The 21,617-nt window shown below is 44.8% G+C and overlaps 1 protein-coding gene and 1 non-coding gene across 7 annotated transcripts in view; one reads left to right on the forward strand and one right to left on the reverse strand.

Moving 5' to 3' along the window:
- Nucleotides 1–3,537: 3,537 nt before the first annotated feature.
- LOC116859450 lies at nt 3,538–3,643 on the forward strand. Its single transcript, XR_004381155.1, has one exon. It is a non-coding gene; the product is annotated as a U6 spliceosomal RNA (small nuclear RNA).
- A 301-nt stretch (nt 3,644–3,944) lies between these two features.
- The window catches only part of AGBL2 (ATP/GTP binding protein like 2), a 42,254-nt gene continuing 24,581 nt past the window's right edge, over nt 3,945–21,617 (reverse strand). For 4 of the 6 annotated variants that reach the window (XM_032844529.1, XM_032844528.1, XM_032844525.1 and 1 more), the window contains 9 exons: nt 20,097–20,253; nt 18,152–18,278; nt 17,462–17,562; nt 16,316–16,446; nt 12,407–12,473; nt 9,868–9,993; nt 9,283–9,390; nt 6,383–6,466; nt 3,945–4,685 (listed from right to left, as the gene is read on the reverse strand). In XM_032844529.1, coding sequence (XP_032700420.1) covers nt 4,512–4,685; nt 6,383–6,466; nt 9,283–9,390; nt 9,868–9,993; nt 12,407–12,473; nt 16,316–16,446; nt 17,462–17,562; nt 18,152–18,278; nt 20,097–20,253 — 1,075 coding nt within the window. In that variant the 3' untranslated portion in view covers nt 3,945–4,511. Of the gene's footprint in view, nt 4,686–5,985; nt 6,072–6,382; nt 6,467–9,282; nt 9,391–9,867; nt 9,994–12,406; nt 12,474–16,315; nt 16,447–17,461; nt 17,563–18,151; nt 18,279–20,096; nt 20,254–21,617 lie in introns of all 6 variants that reach the window. The other 2 variants (XM_032844524.1, XM_032844526.1) reach the window with 2 other exon arrangements.

Raw genomic sequence — 21,617 nt, forward strand, 5'->3', positions numbered from 1 at the left:
TATTAAAGCAAGCATTACTCTGGACATGTGGTGTAGGCTTTGTCCCCAGAGCTTTGTCTATAGATATACTAATTAAAACAATGCTGTTCCAGGCACCTCGGTGGCTCAGTGGGTTAAGCGACTGACTTTGACTCAGGTCATGATCTGGGAGTCCCCTATCCAGTCCAGCAGCAGGCTCCCTCTCCCCTCTCATGATCTCTTGCAAATAAATAAATAAATAAATAAATAAAATTTAAAAGCAATCCTTTTCTGAACCCAGTTTCACAAGGAAGATTGTTTCTCACAGACGAGGTGACTCAGCTACACAAAGTTAAGGTGGAACCCACTTAAAGGGGAAAATTAATTCAGAGCTTCCTTTTATTTGATCAGGCAGCATCAAGGTGAAAAAAGGGGGATGAAGATGCTGGGCCTCATCAAGTATTAACAGAGGCAGGCTTATCTTCCCCAGGAATATTCCACTAAGAAATAGGTCCCTCGTGGAATGTAGCTCAGCTAAACCCAGCCATGCCTTATAGTTTGCCTTTGTAGCTTAAAGGACAGAGTAAGCTTTCTGGCATCAAAGGTATCCTGTGCAGAAAATGCCAAGTCTCTGAGCTCTGGAAACATCTCTGCTATTCTAGGGAATGAAAGCACAACTAGTCTGAGGACAGCCTGGAAAACCAGAAGTAGCAGTTTTATTTCTGTAAAGCAGAGCCTTTTGTGTGGCATTTTTGCTGAAAGCTGGGATCAACATTGGTGACATCACTAAGCCAGAGATCACCGGTAGTATCAGAGTGGCCAGGTACCAGGAGATCTCCAAAATTCTTGCACCTTTTTAAAATTTTTAAAAGATTTTATTTATTTGACACAGAGAGAGAGATCACAAGTAGGAAGAGAGGCAGGCAGAGAGAGAGGGGGAAGCAGGCTCCCTGCCAAGCAGAGAGCCCAATGTGGGGCTCGATCCCAGGACCCTGAGACCAGGACCTGAGACAAAGGCAGAGGCTTAACCCTCTGAGCCTCCCAGGCACCCTGTTGCACCTTTTTAACGACAAGTGGAAAAAACAAATACGCACCTAGACTTTTTTTTTTCAAGGAGCCTGTATGTCCATACAGAGTTCCTGTATCTAATGTTCCAGCAGAAACAAGCGGAATGCTCACTGTCATCACCTTACTTGCTTGGTTTGTTTCTGCCACTTTTAAGAGGTGTCCCTTCTCCAAAGACAGAAAGGAATACTGACACAGAACCTCAATAGTGACCACATGGTCCCCAAAATAAGACTTCTAAAGAAAACATGTTCACCTGAAATCCATCTTAAGTCTTAAATGCTATCTGTGACTATGCATTTAACTTATAAAGAAAACAGAGTATGAAATACATTATTTTTCCCTTTTCTATTAAAAAAATATGTATATATTTTAACTAATCTTTATGGGATTCAAACTCACAACCCTGAGGTCAAGAGTCACATGTTCTACCACTGAGCCTGCCAGGCACCACCCCCTCACCCTAACCTTTTTCGACAACTGTTGAATGTCAAGTTGATCTTGGTCTCTGACCTGACTAAAATGCTCTTTTTTCTACTTTTCCCTGATTCCATTCTCCTGATTCACTCTTAGTGATTGAGATGCTTTGGGTTGTTTGTCCTGTAGCATTTGTGATGTTCACACAGAATCAATTAGTTTATAATTTTCAACTCTCACCCTCACAGCTTCCTACCAATAGCACAATGAAGGGCACCTGGCTGGCTCAGATGCTTTCTGCTTTCTCAGATGCATCTGCTTTCAGGTTCTAGGATTGAGTCCTGCATCTGGCTCTCTGCCCCACAGGGAGCCTGCTTCTCCTTCTCTCTCTGCCTGCTGCTCCCCCTGCTTGTGCCCGCTCTCTCCCATAATGAGAAATGACTGGCATTCGGCTGCCAGAGGCTGCAGCATGTAAATACCAGGTGGGGCACTTCTTCCTAATCACCGGAGCAGGAAAACTTGCCTCTCTTCTAAAGAAAATATGTAGCTGCTCCTTTGCAGGGCGGTGCGTTGAGCAGGGCTCAGCTCGAACCGCAACACTTTTTGGCGGTTACTAGATGTGGAAGCTGTGCCTGGACTGCATGGATTCTCTCCTTTTTGCCCCTTCAATATCGTAGCATCTAAACCACGTCTCAGGAAGCTTTCCCTCTGGCCCCCACCTCAGGAAGTTTTTTCCTTTCAAAAAGTACTTAAAGGGGCGCCTGGGTGGCACAGTAGGTTAAGTGACTTCAGCTCAGGTCATGATCTCAGGGTTGTGATGCTGAGCCCCGTTTTGGGCTCTGTGCTGACCATACAGTGAGCTCGAGATTCTCTCTCTTTCCCTCTCCCTGCTCCTCTCCCCACTCGTGCGCTCATTCTTTCAAATAAAATCTTTTTTTTTTTTAAGATTTTTTAATTTATTTATGTGACAAAGATCACAAGTAGGCAGAGAGGCAGGCAGAGAGAGAGGAGGAAGCAGGTTCCTTGCAGAGCAGAGAACCTGATGCGGGGCTCAGTTCCAGGACCCTGGGATCATGACGTGAGCTGAAGGCAGAGGCTTTAACCCATTGAGCCACCCAGGTGCCCCTAAAATCTTTTTTTTTTAAAGAATTTTTAAAAATCTAATCATAACCCCACAGATCTTGATTGCTTAAGCAGACAAAATTTCATCACTCCATCACTCCAAATAGTCTAATAGGTGAAGTACAAAAGCTATATTACGATTCTATTCTATACATTATTGCCAACTCACTATGACCAATCATCTCAGACCATAAAATCCTCAGTGTTGAATATAAAAGGGCATGGTTTATGAAAAATAAATTCCGGGATCACTGGGTGGCTCAGTTCATTATGATCCCAGGTCAGGTCATGATCCCAGGGTCCTAGGATTGAGTCCCACATCAGGCTCCCTGTTTGGCAGAGAGTCCTTTCTCCCTCTGACCCTCCCTCTTCTCATGCTCTCTCTCTCAAATAAATAAAATCTTAAAAAAAAAAAAAACAGAAAAAGAAATTCCATAAGTTCTGAGGAAGAATCTGATCACATATTCTGATTTTTCAAAGATTAACTTATTTTATTTTTTAAGATTTTATTTTAAAATTTATTTTAGAGATAAAGAGAGTGCATGAGAGTGGGGAGAAGCAGAGGTAGAGGGACAAGCAGATTCTGAGCTGAGCGTGAAGCCGGATATGGGGCTCAATCTCAGTCTTAGATCATGACCTGAGCTGAAATCAAGAGTCGGAGGCTTAACCAACTGAGCCACCCCAGCGCCCCTGCATATTTTGGTTTTTGATTCCAAAAATAACATCATACTGGGATACTTTTTACAAACTTTCTCCAAAATTATTTGAAGCAAAAACAAGTATTTCCGAACAACTTTCAAAGGTTGGCCCTCAGCAGTTTGTAACTGTTTAGGGACTTGTCCTTGAAAGATACCCTCTTAGGGACAAAAGTGAGGTTTTGGCTGTTTGCTTTCTAGATACTTAAAATGCTGGGTTTTCGGGTGTGAGTTTAGGTTTTAGCATGTGAGTAAGGTATAGAACAGGACAAGGGCAGACACCTGCTTTGGCAGTGCATATACTCAAGGAGATACAGATACTGGGAAGAGTAGCATGACCCCTGTAGAAGGAAGACACGAACATTCGTGAGGTGTTCCCTATTAGAAACCAAACCAAACAACAACAAAGAGCTTGGGCCGATATCATCACCTTGAGAAACACTCACGCAGTGTGTGAGGCGGGATGTGGGGTGGGCAGTACTGGGGAGCTCTCTGAGCTATGTCCTCAATTTCTCTGTAAATTTAAAACTGTTCTCAAAATAAAGTCTATTAATTAAAAAAAAAGGCGCAGACACTGCAATTGTGGACACGACAGGCTGCAGTGGACAGGCTGTGCTTGCTGCTCACGAGAGAGATAAAAATATAAAACACCCGTTCATGTAAGGTGATGCAGTTAACAGATCAAAGGAAACAATTGGTTAGAGAGAAAGAATTTTAATCAGTGGGCTAAGAAATGTACGTAACTGTGTTGAACATAATATAAGTCATACTAAACTCAGGCTAATACATGAATTGTTTTCTCTGTGTGGTAACACCTCAGCAGGAGCAAACCTGATAAATCACTAACTGACCATTCGGTGCTAGAAAGCTTTGATGCAACACTTTTTTTTTTGAACAAAGCACACTCCCAGAATATGTTTAAAATAGAATCCGAGCTCTTAAAATTGATTTGCGCATAATTTTAGAGAGAATGTCTATTGGTTAAAGTGAGGTATATCTGGGCTGTAGGTTCATGAGCACACACTTCAATTTCTGACAAAGGAAGCTTTTCTCAACATCATAATAAAATTTTACTTTATGAGAAAAGTAATCTAATGCATGAGGTATGTATCAGGAGGGCACGCATGCAACGCAAGCACACAGTGTAAGGTCAGTGCACAATAAACACGCCACACAGTATACTGCAAGTGAACGTAGCTCCCAGTCGTACAACTCCCCTCATTACAGAACGTGTCTCACCCAAAATGTGGCAGCCTATGGGTATGTGTATATGTGCAAGGATGGGTACACTGTCATGGCAGTGCAGCCCCTCTTTGTGGCAGGATATGTGTTCCTGGACCAGCTTGGCTTCATATCTGGAACCGGTTCTTGGCTGGGATTTGTGCTTCTCTTTGGAGAGCACGACACTGTGAATCCTGGCTTCTCTGTCTGTGCAAACAAGATAGAAAAGTTGAATCACTTTAGGTTGCGATTTCTAAAGTTATAGTTAGGGCTGGGTTGGTTTTACAAGGAGTTAGTGAGAAGTATTTGCATTTCCCCCCAAATACCGAAGTAGAAAGTAGTTGATGTTCCGGGGCAGAGGGGAGTCAGGCATTTGCCTTCAGAGAGCCGAAGAAAGGTCCTTAATGGCCCATAGTTCCATGACTGCATTTTATAAACTCTAAAGACATTACACAAAGAGAAGAACTTGATCTACAAGAGAGGAGATTGCCCCACTGTTTGTGACTCTGCTTATTTACTATGTGAGTTAAATGCCTATGTCTCCGCTAGAGAAATGTTCCACCAGAGAATGGAGGTAGGGACACCTGGGTAGCTCAGTTGGTTAAGCGTCTGCCTCTGACTTCTGCTCAGGCCGTCATCACAGGATCCTGGGATGGAGCCCTGTGTCAGGCTCCCTGCTCAGTGGGAGTCTGCTTCTCTCCCTGCCCCTCCCCCTGCTCATGCTCTCTCTCTCTTAAACAAATAGAGAAAATATAAAAAAAAAAAAGAAGAAGAAAATGGAGGCAAAGGTAAAAGCCTGGATGGCATTCCCCTGCTACATTGGGTTTAACTGAATCCCTGGTTGCATGTTGCAGCCTAACTAGTAGGTTCTGAGGATGGGTGGGATGTGGCTTGAACAAAGTGGAGACCTCCGGCAGTGAATGCCTTCGGGGCGGTGGAGGGGGAACCCACCGGTGGGCAGCTCTAGGCTCATCTGCTTGTCAGGACAGAAATCCTCCTTGATTTGAATTTACCTACACCTGTCTTCCCAATGCTCTCCAGGCTCTGTGATGCCATGGTTATCGCACTATATCTTCCACCCCTCCTAGAGGATTGCTGCCTTAAGGGAGGGATCCTGTCTCACAGTCCTCAGGGGTCCCGCATCTTGGAGGGTCTCCAGAAGATACTGACGGGCATATGCGAGCACGGATCTGAGAAGTCCCAAACAGCAGCGTTGGAAAGACAGCAGTGACCTCCCCGTGGGAGAACTGTCCATTCTCTCTCTGGTAGACCCACGTGAGTCTGGGGGTTCTCAGTCTTTTTTCGCCCAGGGTGCACGTGAGCCACACCCTCCCATAGACTCCTCAGGGCTCTCTGACACGACAGCTTCTTAGCCGTTTCTCCACCTCTTTTCCCTCCTTCTCAGGAAAGAAAATGCAAATGCAAATGAGCAGGAGGGATGTTATTAGAGGGAAGAATACGAGCTCATTCTAACTTACTCCTTTAAAAAAGCAAATCATTCACAAACCTCGGTACAGAACGCTCTCTGGTAACTGTGGGCGTGAGGCACACCTCACGATGGACGGCGGCACCCTGGGTTCTTGTTAACATCTCCCAGGGTCGAGAACCGCTGCGTTACTCACTATCTGCTGCCACGGACTTACAGAACGACAGCCACCTAACAATCGTTCGCTAAAATGAAACTAAATTCTCCAGGGCTAGAGGTGGGATTCCTCCCGTCCTGCGGCACCTTGTGGGCTGTGTTCCTTGGCGGTCGGGTGGCTTAGATGTTCACCTGAGCAGAGCAAATCCTAGGAGGTGAAACTGTGGGCTGTGGCTCACTCCCCCCTCCAGATCATGTCACACACTTAAAAGCCAAGTAGGATTAGCTGCTGGCATCCACGTAAACACAGTACGGGAAATACCTGCATTCTCTCTTTATTCTTCGTCAGAATCAAGGAGGTCATTTTCGATGGGTCCAGGGAGCTGCCTTTGTCTCTCCCATGTAGCTGTGGCGGAGATAAACGAACACATTTTCAGTAACGTTTCCACTTGCACAAGTGTCATTACACAGAATAGACACTGAGAGTTTTTTATTCCTGCGTGATAAGTCATCACAGTACTGTAACACGAAAAGAGAGGCAAGCCACAGAGGAATAATAATTCAAGGAAAAGGAGGAAACTAATATTCATGGACTTGCCTACCATATGGCAGGCACTTGACACACAGTTTCACATCTGACTTTCTCAACAATGTTTATGATGCATGTATTATTACCCCAATATTTTAGATACAGAAACCAAGTACTGGAGTGGTTAAGTAGCTCATGAAAAGCGATAGTGAGGCTGGAATTTGAACTCAAGACAGACTTGAAAGCTGTGCTCTTGCCGCCATCACACTAGACACGAACGGCGCTCAATGCGGGCCGTGCTCTGTGGGGGTTCTTCAGTGTAACACCGTGGGACCACTTTAGATCCCTGCTAACCAACGGCAGCATTCGGCACGAGAAGGGCCTGTTTCCCACCCTATCCACTAAGAGTTATCTACTAGTATACCAAAACTTAACATTTTTTTTAAATTTATTTTTTTATTTTTAGTAATCCCTATGCCCAACATGGGGCTTGAACTCATGACCCCAAGATCAAGAGTGGCATGCTCTTCTGATTGAGCCAGCCAGGTGCCCCACCAAAGCTTATTTTTATACATAAAAAACCCAAAGGAGCACCTGGGTGGCTCAGTCGGTTGAGCATCCAACTCTTTTTTTTTTTTTTTAAAGGTTTTTATTTATTTGACAGAGAGAGACACAGTGAGAGAGGGAACACAAGCAGGGGTAGTGTGAGAGGGGGAAGCAGGCTTCCCGTTGAGCAGGGAGCCTGATGCGGGGCTCTATCCCAGGACCCTGGGATCACGACCTGAGCTGAAGGCAGAGGCTTAACCCACTGAGCCGCCCAGGCGCCTCGAGCATCCAACTCTTGATTTTGGCTTAGGTCATGATCTCAGGGTCGTGCGATCAAGCCCCACATCAGGCTTTGCGCTCAGCAGGGAGTCTGCTTGAGATTCTCTCTCTCCCTCTCCTTCTGTACCTCCCCTTGCTCTCTCTCTTTCTCTCTCAATCTAAAATAAATAAATCTTAAAAAACTAAATCCAGCAAGGATTTTAGAGCCACACAATTCCAAAGTACTAAAAAATGACTGCACACCTTTCCTCTGTGCGCCTACTTCATCCTACTCTGTGATATAATTTCCTGCTTCCTTGTTAAAATCCCCAGTAGACTCCAAGGTCCCTAAGGCAGAGATAGTGTTTTGTTCAATGCTGCATTCCCAGCACTCAGTAGCAGGTGAAGCATGTAGTGGTAACACAGTTCAATTTGTTGACCAGAGGGATAGACAGAGGATGCAGCAGCCTGTTTTTATGTTCTAGGTGTAAAATAACAAATCACCAGTGGTTGTTAGGCTTCAGTAGTGTCTAATCCAAGGCAGTTTCAATGTCCCCAGTAATTTTAAGATTCCCCTGCTCCTGGTGGCATTGACAGGAGGGTGACATAGATAGAGGCCTATCGTATTCTTCAGCCGGTGGTAGGGACCTGCTAATTGGAAAAATCAGAGAATCTGCAACAAAGAGTCCAAGATGGAACAGGATAGAGAACTCAGAAATAAACTCATGCATATACAATCCATTAATTTTTTATAAAAGAGTCAATATATACAATGGGAAAAAGAGGTCTCTTCAATGAATGGTATTAGGAAAAATAGATATCCACATGCAAAAGAATGAAACTATACCCCATCTTGTACCACACACTAAAGTCAGCTCAAAATGGATTAAAAACCTAAACTGAAGCCCCGAAACCATAAAACTCCTAGAAGAACACTGAGGGGATAAGCTCCTTGATATTGGCCTTGGCAATGATTTTTTTGGATTTGACACCAAAAGCAAAAATAAACAAGTGAGACTACATCAAACTAAAAACTTCTGCACGGCAAAGGAAATCATGAACAAAATCAGAAGGCAGGGGTGCCTGGCTGGCTCAGTTGGGAGAGCATATGACTCTGTGAGTTCAAGTCCCATGGTTGGGGTAGAGATTACTTTAAAAAAAATTTAACCCCCCAATAAAACCAAAACCAAAAGAAAACGTATAGAATGAGAGAAAATATCTGCAAATAGTGTTATTCAGTTTTTTTTTTAAGATTTTATTCATTTATTTGACAGAGAGAGATCACAAGTAGATGGAGAGGCAGGCAGAGAGAGAAAGAGAAAGAAGCAGGCTCCCCGCTGAGCAGAGAGCCCGATGTGGGACTCGATCCCAGGACCCTGAGATCATGACCTGAGCCGAAGGCAGCGGCTTAACCCACTGAGCCACCCAGGCGCCCGAGTGTTATTCAGTTTTAAAAAAGGAGAATATCCTGTCATTTGTGACAACTTGGATGAATCCATGTGACAACATGGATGAACCCAATATTTGTGACAACATTCATTACACTTAAGGAAAGTGGCCATAGAGAGACAAACACCACATGGTATCACTTACGTGTGGAACCTAAAAAAAAAAAGATCAAACTCATAGATACAGAGAGTAGAATAGTGGTTGCTGGAGAGTGGAGGAAATAGGGAGAAGATGGTAAAAGGGTATAAACTTTCAGTTATTAAAGAAAAAAAAAGTAATTACTTGAGGTGGTAGATGTGTTAACTCAGGTGGGAACCCTCTCATGATGTGTAAATATATCAAATACCACATTGTACACTTTAAATATATTACCCAAAAAAATTTCTGATAAATTTTCCATGAAAAAGTTAAAAAAAAAAAAAAGCAAGCAAAACTACTACCTCATTCAACCTTGGTTTTTCATTTCGCATCGTGGAAGAATTGGCATTCTCTGAGTTTCTGAAAAAGGTAGGCTGCTTTTGCAGAGTAGAAGCAAACCCTGCCCTTTCCTGGAGGGATTGAGTGCAAAGAGAATATTTTCAACTGATCCATTGCAATTAATCTACCCAATTCACTCAACAGTAAAACTTTCATGTCTGAAAGCATTTTCATCGTTAGGAAGCAGGGAGCGTGGAGTGGGGATGGTAGCTGGGAGGAGACCAGGAAGGAGCCCAGCCTCCTTATACTGGATGAGGCCGGACACCCCCACTACCCAGCAAGCCTGGACTGGCTCCAGCCACCACTGCTCCGGTAACCACCGTGGTCAAAATCCATGCCAGAGTGTAGTGCAGAATCAGTGGGCCAAGGCTGAGATCTGCTCAGAGATGTCCAGAGGACTCATGGAAGAGCTCTGAACTCAAATTAGCTTCCTTCTACTCCATTCCCCATTCCCTTCTGGTTTATAGTAAACTTTATCTCCTTGTCCTGCTCCCTCCATGGAATGCTCTTTGACCAGAGGGCAGAGGTAGGCAACAGAGCCTTCTTACCAGGATATCTTCTGTTAACTTTAACTCCCTCATCAAATTATTTTTCTGATACTGTTCATTTCGCTGTTTCCTTGTCTGAAGTGGCTTCTTTTTTTTCTTCTTATACATCTTCTTTTTTTGATTCACCTATTCCAGAAAGCACAGAGGAAGTCGTCACTGGGGATTCCAGAAATAAGGGCACCCACAGGGAGCCGGCTTCCACCCAACACTCAAGCCACAACGGCTGACCCAGTACGTGGGCCCTATGGTGCTGAGCTCCTGCTCGTTTGGGGAACAAACAGTTCAGTTACCTCCGTAGCAGAATCCACTCCCCATTTAACGTCCCCAAATCCTACTGCTATAGGCATACTGCCAAAGGGGCATTTACGTGTGTGTGTGTGTGTGTGTGTGTGTGTGTGTGTGTGTATATACATATATATATATACATACATATACATAAATACCTACACGTGTGTATATATATATTTTACACACACACACACACACACACACACACATATATATATATATAATAACCACATATCTGTGTTTCACAACATAAAACCAGATTACTTATGGCAATAATGTCAGCTACAGATAATATTATTAAGTGTGTGGTTAAAAGATTCAGTTTGGCTGGGGCCCCCGGGTGGTTCGGTCAGTTAAGTGCCCGACTCCTTTAGTGCTAGTCGTAATCTCAGGGTTGTGGGATTGAGCCCCTTGTTAGGTTCCGTGCTGGGTGTAGAGGAGCCTGCTTAAGATTCTCTCCCTCCCGCTCCCTCTGGCTCTTCCCCCATGCCCAACCCCTGCTCACCCTCTCTCTCCCTTAAAAAAAAATTATTTTTTAATTTAAAATATTCAGTTTGGCTATTACCATGAGGTGGCTTTACTAATTAAGCAAGTAAAGCTCAGGACCAATTATCTGGGGACCTATGGTGTGGTGAAGCTTATACTGATGTTGTAAATCCAGCTGAAAAACTTACAGAGTCTGGTCCGATTTGGCTGCCTCCACCTGACTCAGCCTCCAGCTCAACTTATGATGGAGCTATTTCTTTTTCTTTCTTTTTTTTTTTTTAATGATGGAGATTTTTTTTTTTAAGATTTTATTTATTTATTTGACAGACAGAGATCACAAGTAGGCAGAGAGGCAGGCAGAGAGAGAGGAAGGGAAGCAGGCTCCCTGCTGAGCAAAGAGCTCCATGCGGTGCTTGATCCCATGACCCTGGGATCATGACCTGAGCCAAAGGCAGAGGCTTTAACCCACTGAGCCACCCAGGCGCCCTCCGAAGGAGACATTTCTTAATGCAACTAGGAAATCATGTGCATAACGAACTATAACAAATATTTTGTTGTTTGTAAAGCTTTTATATCATGTACATAAGAAAAAGTCTGTGAGGGGCGCCTGGGTGGCTCAGTGGGTTGGGCCGCTGCCTTCGGCTCAGGTCATGATCTCAGGGTACTGGGATCGAGTCCCGCATCGGGCTCTCTGCTCAGCGGGGAGCCTGCTTCCCCCTCTCTCTCTCTGCCTGCCTCTCTGTCTACTTGTGATCTCTCTCTGTCAAATAAATAAATAAAGTCTTTAAAAAAAAAAAAAAAGAAAGAAAAAGTCTGTGAATAAGATGGGACAAAAAACAATATATGGAAGTATAAAAAACTATCTACAACTACATGAACAGAGAAACACTTTTTAAAAATGTATGGGTCAAGCTGCCTAGATGGCTCAGTCAGTGGAGCATGCAATTCTTGATCTTGGGGTCATGATTTCGAGCCCCGTGTTGGGTATAGAGAAAGAAGTATAAAAATAAAATCTTAAATAAATAAATAAGTATGGGTCATTTTTAACAACCCATATTTCTTAAGATGGTTTTCACTTTTAGTTAAACTTTTTTTCATTTTAGTGAACTTTGTAATAAACATGGAATCCTCACATTTTTTCCCTTAGATTTTCCCCCAGATTTTTTAAAAAAGGATTTTATTTATTTATTTGACAGAGAGAGGAGACACGGTGAGAGAGGGAACACAAGCAGGGGGAATGGGAGAGGGAGCAGCAGCCTCCCCACCAAGCAAGGAGCCCAACGTGAGACTTGATCCCAGGACCCTGGGATCAGGGCCTGAGCCAAAGGCAGATGCCTAACAACTGAGCCACCTACGTGTCCCTTTCCCCTAGATTTTTAAAAGGAAAGTTATAAAGGCAAAATGAAAGATTCTAGGGCAGGGTAACCAGTTAGGATACCACTGCTATATTTCCTACATATTTTATTTTTTAAAAATATTTTATTTATTTATTTTGGCAGAGAAAGAGAGAGGGAGAGAGCACAAGCAGGGGGAGTGGCAGGCAGAGGGAGAAGCAGGCTCCCCGCAGAGCAGGAAGCCCCATGTGGGGCTCGATCCCAGGACCCTGAGATCATGACCTAAGCTGACGGCAGAAGCTTAACCGACTGAGCCACCCAGGCGCCCCTTTTCTATAGATTTTATCTGGGACGTTCCACCAAATTATCCCGGAGGGTCATACTTTCCTTACGGCTGCTCCTTCCTGGGGTGATGGTCTATCCCATCTTACCTCATGGGCTATGTTCAGTAGGTGAACAGGGAGACCGTCCGAGAGGGAACTGTCAGAACCACTGGTGCTATTTCCAAAAGGAAAGAGGAAAGGGAAATACCTGTTATTAATGTCTAGGAAGGGGAACATTTAGCAGACTGGCAGCATGGGATTAGGACATCCAGTCTGCTACTTGCCCCCAATGCCTGCATTTTGATGCCCAAGAATTCTTGACAGGCATGTTTATTCATTCATCCTGAATGTGTACTGCATTCCAGGCAGCGCATCGAGAGTAGAGCCCCTGACCCCAAGGACTTTGCAATCCGTGTGGCAAAATAAATACTGGCCAGGTGGGCCACGGTGCCCTGGGCAGCGACAGTGAGAGGCTGGAAGATTCTCAGTGTGCAGCCCCGGGCAAGACCAGGGGACGATGATTTGTTTGAAAGCAGGGTTTCATTCATTCCTGTCTGGCCAGGACCAGTTCAAAGAGCAAGAATCCTACCAGGTACTCTTAAAAACTGTGTTGAGGGGCGCCTGGGTGGCTCAGTGGTTTAAGCCTCTGCCTTCGGCTCAGGTCGTGATCCCAGGGTCCTGGGACCGAGCCCCGCATCAACCCCACATTGGTCCCTCTGCTCAGCAGGGAGCCTGCTTCCCTCTCTCTCTCTCTGCCTGCCTCTCTGCCTACTTGTGATCTCTCTGTCAAATAAATGGATAAACTCTTTAAGAAAAAAAAAAACTGTGTTGAATACACACATAAACATATTTGATAGCAAGGAATCTGTGGGTTGGGGACCAATGGGAGGCACTACTTTCATCACCCCAATTCCTGCTTCAAAAGTTGCGGATGCATGTCCAGACTGACCTAAAGTCTTCCCTCATAAACGGTCAGCCCCCTTCCCGCAAAGGCTATGAGGAACGAGGGCTCAGATAATCCACCTTGCTGCCTTCATCACATCCACTGTTCAAGTGTCACACTGTATTTTCCCTTTCCTGGGGTGTGGCTGGCTAGAACTGGGAGCTGTGCTCTACCACACAGTCTCCATACATTAAAAAAGTCACAAAACTCAGATCTCCTGGGAAAAGATGGCATTTCAAGCCATTCTTTTTCTCACACCTTTCATCCTGTTCACGCTCCCCCTCCCTCTCTTCGGTGCACAATGAGGAACTCCACAGTAAGGCAGCAGGAAGAAAGCCCTCTCTTCTCTGATCTAATTCCCCATTCCGTGTTCTCGAAAGGCTTTTCTAGTCTGAATAGTAAGCCTTTGAGGCCATTGGATAATAGTCTCTGAAGTCCCTTTCAGAGATAACAGAAGACTTTAATAAACAGGACAAAAGCATTAGATGCAGTATGCCCCAGAAAATGTTGAAGACTGTGTGGGTGCACACACAGGGTTGGACACTCACAGTCTGCTTTTCTGCGTCACAGTGAGAATGGGCGAGTGGAGCCCCGTGGAGGGTTCTGATAGCTGGCTTCCTGATGCAGATGCTGGCAAACTGCTTTCAATCATTTTTAACTCGCTGTATCAGAGTACCCCTGCTAGGCCGGCTAGAATGCAGTCTCCCTGTTTCTGAGTTGACTTCCCCTGGGCTCTATCCTAATGGGTTGACATGCAGGGGCATTTTGTTTTTGAGGCTGAAAGTGCAGCGAGGTTCGTGCAGTGGTCCCTGAGAGCAAGGCAGAGAATTCTGGGAAAGTGGAGGCGGCAACATAGCGAATGGGCACACTGGCTAGCCTGACGCTCTGATTTAAGGTTCCTAAGAAGACATTTGGGAGATCCAGCCAGCAGAACTACTCCAGGGCCCAGATGTCCATCCACGTGCCACATAGAGTAGGACAAACAGTCAGCCCCTTTGCCCTGCCCGCTGCGGTCTACAGCGCCTCCTCTGGAGGAAGACTGCCATGTCCAGCCCAGGAACCTGAACAAGGGCAGCCAGGGCAGGCTTGGGGCACCTTGGCCAGTAAGCTGGAGTAGAAGGGGTACTTGCATACCTGTGAAACACCCACCCACCTGAGGGCTTCCTACAATACGTGTGGAGATGACTAGGGTGGGGGTGATATCCTACACACTAAATTAATTCAACAAATATGTATTGAGCTCTCCCTATGGGCTGGGTACGGTTCTAGGTGCATGAGATAGAGGTGAACAAAATAAAGCTCTCTGACCTTGCAGACCCACATCTTCATAGGGGGACACAGACAATACATAATAAACACAATAAAGATGTAAATGACATAGAAGGACAGAGGTGATGAAATGCTTTGGGAAAAAGTAGAGCACCTCCGGGGGACAGGGAATGAATGGCAGGAAGGCAAAGGCAGGGGAGCAAGTGGCAGTATTAGAGTAACAAGAGTAGGCCACATTGAAAAAGTTGACATTTAAACAAAGACTTGAAGGAGGTGAGGAATGAGCACATAGATATCTGGGAGAAGAGCATTCTAGGCAGCTGGGACTGCTAGCACAAAGGCCCTGAGGCAGAACAGGGCCCAGCAAGTCTGAAGAAGAGCGAGGAGGCCAGTGTGGCTGTAGCGGTGTGTGAGAGGGTGAGGATGGAGGTTGCAAGGAGATGGCTAGCTCCCATAGCCTGGAGGCCATTGTGGGGTCCTGGATTTTTCACCTCATTTCCTGGCTCCTCCTCATCTCTGTGACCTTTTAGAGCTTAGACTTGGACCTCCTCTTTGCTCTGTCTGCACTTGCTCTCTTGGGATCTCATCTAGTCTTAGGGCTTATTTATCTTTTTATTTATTTTTTCAAAAGATTTTATTTAATTATTTGAGAGTGTGCATGCATGTGAGCAGGGAAAGGGGCAGAGGGAGAGGGAGAGAATCTCAAGCCGACTCCACACCCCGCTCGGAGCTCGATGCGGAGCTTGATCTCACAACCCTGAGATCATGACCTGAGCCAAAACCAAGAATCAGATGCTTAACCGATTGAGACACTCAGGTATCCCTAGTCTCAAGGTTTAAATATCACCTATCTAGTGATGACCCTATTTGACCTCGCCACTGAACTCCAGACTCATATATTCAACTGCCCATCCAATATCTCCATTTAGATATCTAATCGACAGCTCAGACTGAATGTGCCTAACACTTGCTTCTGGGTCTTCATGTCTCCCCTAATCTTCTCCATCCCCTTGATCTTCCCCATCTCGGTAAAAGGCAACTCCATTCAACTAATTATGGACACATTCTCTTTCTCTCATGCTCCATATGCAATCCATAAGAAAATCCTGTTTGAGACTTCAAAATGTATCTAGAATCCAACCAATTCATACACCCCCAACCACTACAACTACTCAGGTCTAGCCCACCATCTGTATTTACCTGTATTATTGCCAGAGCCTCCTAATGAATGTTCCTGCTTACACCTTTCCTCTTCACAATCTATTTTCCACATAGCAGCCAGGGTATTCCTACTGAAACTAAAACTCAAGTCAGAACATGACACTTCTCTACTTAAAACCTTCCAAAGGCTTTCCACCTCCTTGGAGTAAAAGACAAAGGCTTTACAATTGCCTAAAGGCCCTACATGTATTGCCTGCTCATCTCCCTAACTCAAGAAATGAGGCTGTCAGAGAAGAGGCACTCAGTACATAGTTGCTGAAGAAATGATATATTTAAGCATGCCATGATTTATTCAATATTTTGCACCTGAGGTTTGAAACCAATGAAACAGCAGAGCAAACAAACAACAACAACAAAAAAAATAGGGGCGCCTGGGTGGCTCAGTTGTTAAACATCTGCCTGCGGCTTGGGTCAGAATCCTAGGACTGAACCCCGTGACCCAGCGGGAAGCCTGCTTCTCGCTCTCCCACTCCCCCTGCTTGTATTCCTTCTTTCACTGTGTCTCTCTCTGTCAAATAAATAAATAAAACTTTAAAAAAAAAAAAAGAACTTCTCTGGTTTTTCTCTGAAATGAAATTTGTTACCTGGATTCAATGTCAGACAGAGAGATGTCGCTCCAACTTCCTTCTAAATCCATATCTTGTCCAAGTTCATTGAATTTCTTATGGATCTCCTGTTGTAAGAGCTCTTTAAGCTCTGCCAAACACTGTATGAACTGTGGAAGTGGAAAAAAGAACATTTTTGATTATCCATTGATTTATTTATCAAATATTTACTAAGTATATGCTGAAAGGCACTTTATTTATTGCTGGGAACATAAAGATGAGTGGGCTGTCACCTCTGTTAATAAGGACATGTTAACATATAAATTACATGAGCGGTAGCAAGTGTTTCTAAGGCAGAACATCTGCTTTAGGTACTTTTCCCTGGCTATAGACAATAATAAGCTTCTTAAATAATGCAAAGGTCTAACTTATTTTATTTTTTTTGAATAGCAAAAAAGGAAATGTTAGAATGGGGTCATTCAGAACTTTGGCCCACGCCAGATGTGATTTCACAGGCCATGCTGTGGTCGCATTCTCCTTTAGATATGTTTTCTTAAACAGTTGCACCCAGAGCAGTCTGTGTAAGTGTCCCCAGGGCCATCTGAGAGGGGGCATGAGAGAGGAGTTAGATAGAGCCCATGAGCACAAACTCCCTTTTAAGTAGCTGAGCAATAAAGGGAACTAAGAGTACCCTCCTGCCTCCGCTGGAGAAAACATGGCGGGATGAAACCCACGCAGGAGTCAGGACTGGGGCAGCTGAGAACACGTGAGGTTGATGGGAAGAAGTAAGAAGACGAAAAAACTGAGGACACAGAAAATGGAGGAGGGAAGGAATGAGGCATGACATTAGGGAGGCCACGGAGTGGGGGCTGGCAAGTACGCAAACGGCAGGGTTGGTTTTGGAGAAGAGAAAGGACTCCTCGCTTTTCCGAGAAGCAAGGTGAGAGAGAGGTGTGCTGATGGGTAGTCGGCAAGAAGGATCCTACCTTCTGGGCGAGTTATGAGGTCTTGCCATTGGTGGAGGGTGTGCGGGCTGGGGGCTTTCTTACTTTCATTGATAATAAAAACTTAAGAATGATAGTAAGAGGAAAATAAAGACCACCTATAATCTCACTGGGCTGATCTCAGACCCATGTAAAACTGATCACAGTAGCATCACCACAGTTTTTGAAGGCCCATTTTTACCTTGGTTCGGTCAGGATCACAGAAATCCAGAAGGGTGTCACAAACATGGTAACCTAGAGACTTTAGATCCTCAGTGGTAAAGTGAGTATCTCTTTTATTGCCTGGAAAAAAAAATCATAAACATTTCTTATCAAATCTGAATGAGCAAATGCGGTCTAATTTATGAACACCTCCTTAACAACACCATCTTTGATTCTAGAATATTGTGCTTCTAGACAGAGTCTTTCTCCCTGTAGTTCTGGCTTGGTTCAGAAGAATCTTTGACAATGAGGAAAAGTCTGCAGTCACATGGCTATAGTTACCGAAGTTTTACTCCGTGGTAGGTGCTGTGCCAACGGCTTTATGCACATTAGCTCATTGGGTAGGACCTACAAGGCGGGTGCTACTGTTATTGCTAGGTTAAAAAAAAAGAGGTTCACAGAGTTAAGTGACTTAGCCGGATCCCAAGTGGAGCTGAAAGTCAAACCCGGAGCTGCCTGACTCCAGGTCCTGAGCAGCCACTATGCTATGCTGCCCAGTCAAGGGTAACATTTCGCCCTCATATTTAGGTTGGTCAAATTTGGCAGAAGGCGCTGTTAAGAAAATCCTCAAGGTCAGTCATTTTTCCAGTGTTCGAAAGGATTTCATGCCCTCCGTGCTTTGCTTGGCTTCCCCTTACCAGGCTGACCTATGACGTACAAGAGAGCTTACCCAGGGTGGACCCCCCAAAGGTGGACTCCATGGTGTAGCTGTTGAGGATGCCCATGCGCCACATCACGACTCGGCCCGTGCCTTCCTTGCACTTCTGCACCTTAAAGTTACAACTCTGAAAAGAGAACTAAAGAGAAACCCAAATCCACCGCTAAACATAAACTAGCAAACACAAGATGCCTTAGAATCATTGACAGGATACGAGAATGGTTTCCCAGGGATCTGTATATTATTTCTTAAAGTATGTTCCATAAAATAGCAATTCAATGGGATGTTAACAGGTATTACAGAGAAGAAATGAGTTCTGCAGTCATGTTGCTCAGGAGGAGGAAGGACTAATAAAATTACACAGACTTCCTCTGCAGGACTTCTCAGGGCATTTAGTATGCTATTGTAGACTGTGAGTCTCCAAAGCGGAGAAGGTAGATTCTGTTTCTTACTGCCTGTGACTTTTTCTTCCCCTCCCCACCTTTCCCAGGGACATTTTGCAGGACTAGGGTGCCTTGAACTCCTGTTTGGGAATGCTGGCTTACTTTGACATTCAAGACACTAGCTGACTTTTCTAAGGTTTATTTTCTATCTCTCCCCAACTAGAGCCCTTGGCTCCAGTTGGGTTTATCCTCTATCTGTGATTCCGGTATGCCTCACCCCTGTAATCTCTGCCTGGAATTCTTACTCCCTCTCACATAATGTTCTTGGCTCAGAGTCCAATATCCCCCACTGTCTTTCATGACCACCCCAACCCTCTTTCCTTACTTCGGGTTTGTAACATACACTTGGCAGCCATCCCAACCTATCTTATCCTGCTGAAAATGCTTTACAGTTGGAAGTTCCCTCACCAACTAGGGTTTTAAAGTAGTGCACCCTGGAATCCAGTGGTTCTATTAGGAGCAGAGGGAGAGGGAGAGAATCTCAAGCAGACTCCCTGCTGAGTGTGAAGTTCATGTAGGGCTGGATCCCACAACCCTGAGATCATGACCTGAGCCCAAATCAAGAGGCAGATACTATAGACTGAGCCACCCAGGCACCACTACACAGAGTGATTCTTAAAGCCACACCTTTCTCAATTCTTGAAGTCCCAACAGACACATAAAAAGATCCTCAGTATCACTCATCATCAGGGAAATACAAATCAAAACCACAATGAGATATCACCTTATGCCCATCAGAACAGTTAGAGTCAAAGACAAGAAAGGATGTCTTTCTTGGTGAGGAAGTGGAGGAAAAGGAAACCCCATGCAGTGTTGGTGGGAATGCAGACTGGTGCAGCCACTGTGAAAAGCAGTATGGAGGTTCCTCAATAAATTAAAAAGAGAGTCACCATATGATCATGTACTTCCACTATTGGGTATTTACCCAATGACAACAAAACACTAATTCAAAAAGATATGTGCACCCATATGTTGATTGCAGCATTAGTTATTATAGCCAAGATGTGGAAGCAACCCAAGTGCCCATTAATGATGAGTGGAGAAAGCTGTAGTATAGATCTACAATGAAATACAACTCAGCCATGAAAATGAATGAGATCTTGCCATTTGCAACAACATGGGTGGATCTAGAGGGTATAATGCTATGTGAAATAGAGAAAGACAAGTACCATATGATTTCACTGGTATGTGGAATTTAAGAAACAAAACAAAACAAAGGAAGAGACAAACAAAAAAGTAGAGTCTTCAGTACAGAGAACAAACTGAGGGGGAGGTGGTGGGGGAATGGGTGAAATAGATCAAGGGGATTAAGGGTACACTTATCATGATGAGCACTGAATAATGTGTAGAACTGTTGAATCATTGTATTATAAAAACAAAAAACAGTAAATTCTTGAGTTCAAGGTTGTTGGGATTTATCTAAGATAATGAAAAGAAAAGTAAAGTGGCATACAGGATGCAGTGAGTTCTCGTCTTCCTTAGTCAATGGATGGGAAATTACCTTATGTACTTACCTTATCTGGTGCATTTTTGCTTAGCATTAAAGGAAAGACGCGCTCGTGAAGCCAGTACTTGTGATCGTTGCTATTACAGCCGTACACAAAGATATTATTCTTGCGGCTGTGGCCATGGAAATCACAATACAAGAGAACCTCCCTTTCTTCCAGAAGTCTATTGAGGGGGGCAAACAAAGGACTTAGTAGACATCCAAATACATGACAATCATCAAGGATCTACATTTGTCTTGCTACTGTCCCTCTAAAGAAAATGTCAACCCCTTCAAAGAACCCTATCTCCATTCTTGGCCACTGCTGTAAACATGCTACCAGCACTCCTTGTCCCTGACGGTCAGAGGGACTTGGGATGGAAACACCCTGCTGTGGAAGGGAGTGGTGGATAGGCCTTGTGTAAGCTAACAATGAAGTGGAGGAAATCTAGGGGCAGACCTGGTGAAAGAGGGGCAGAAGTAGGGGCACCTGGGTGGCTCAGTCGTTAAGCGTCTGTCTTTGGCTCAGGTCATGATCCCAGGGTCCTGGGATCAAGCCCCACATCGGGCTCCCTGCTTGGCAGGAAGCCTGCTTCTCCCTCTCCCAACCCCTCTCTTGTATTCTCTCTCTTGCTGTCTCTCACTGTCAAATAAATAAATAAAATCTTAAAAAAAAAAAAAAAGAGGGACAGAAGGAGAGAGGTGTAAGTGCCCAGATGAAGAAAAGAAACAAAGAAAGCCTGGGTCCCTGACTTTCCAGCACCAGTTCCTGTAAGGCTCAGCTCCTCTGTCTCCTCCTCACCCAGACACCTGGCTCAATCTTCCAAACGTGGTCACCTTCTCCATGAGGAGGAGGAGGAGTAAAGCCACGCACTCACAGCGTGAGGGCACTATGCTAGACAGATGACACGGACCCTCCCACTTCCTCCTCACAGCTAACCACCCAAGGCAGGCGAGCTGAGCCCCACTCTACAGATGGGAAAACTGAAGCACAGAGAGGTACTATCGCTTCCAAGTCACAGAACAAGCCCGTAGCAACACCAGGTCTCGAAGCCAGGCCTGTCAGACTTCCAAGCACATGCTCTTAGCCATTTTGCCGGCCAGCCCCACACGACTCCCCCACCCCCCGCCACAGATACGGTTATGAGGTGTGTGAGCTCACATATTCTTCTGTGCTGTGGTTCCATTTCCGGTAAGGTGGGTGCCATTCCATCATAGCCTTCAACTGCTTTCACAGAAGCTTGGAAAATATTAACTGATTTACTTACTATTCTTTCCTTATGAGAGGCAATATAAGAGGTAATAAAGAACTCAGACTCTGGAACCTGAGAGCCTGTGTTCAAACATCTACTCTGTCACTTTTTAGCTCTGTGACCTTAGGCAAGTTGCTTAACCTTTTGTGGACTTAATTTCCTCACCGTTTACATACGGGGGATACTGAACGTGCCTGCCTCAGAGAGTTAATGTGAAGAGTCCATGGGTCCTGTGTGTAAAGCACTGAGAGTATCACCTGTCCCCTCTACACAAATACTGCCTGATCGTTAGGTGC

Source organism: Lontra canadensis, unplaced genomic scaffold, assembly GCF_010015895.1.
Source record: "Lontra canadensis isolate GAN:19392208 unplaced genomic scaffold, GSC_riverotter_1.0 scaffold154, whole genome shotgun sequence".
NCBI lineage: Eukaryota > Metazoa > Chordata > Mammalia > Carnivora > Mustelidae > Lontra > Lontra canadensis.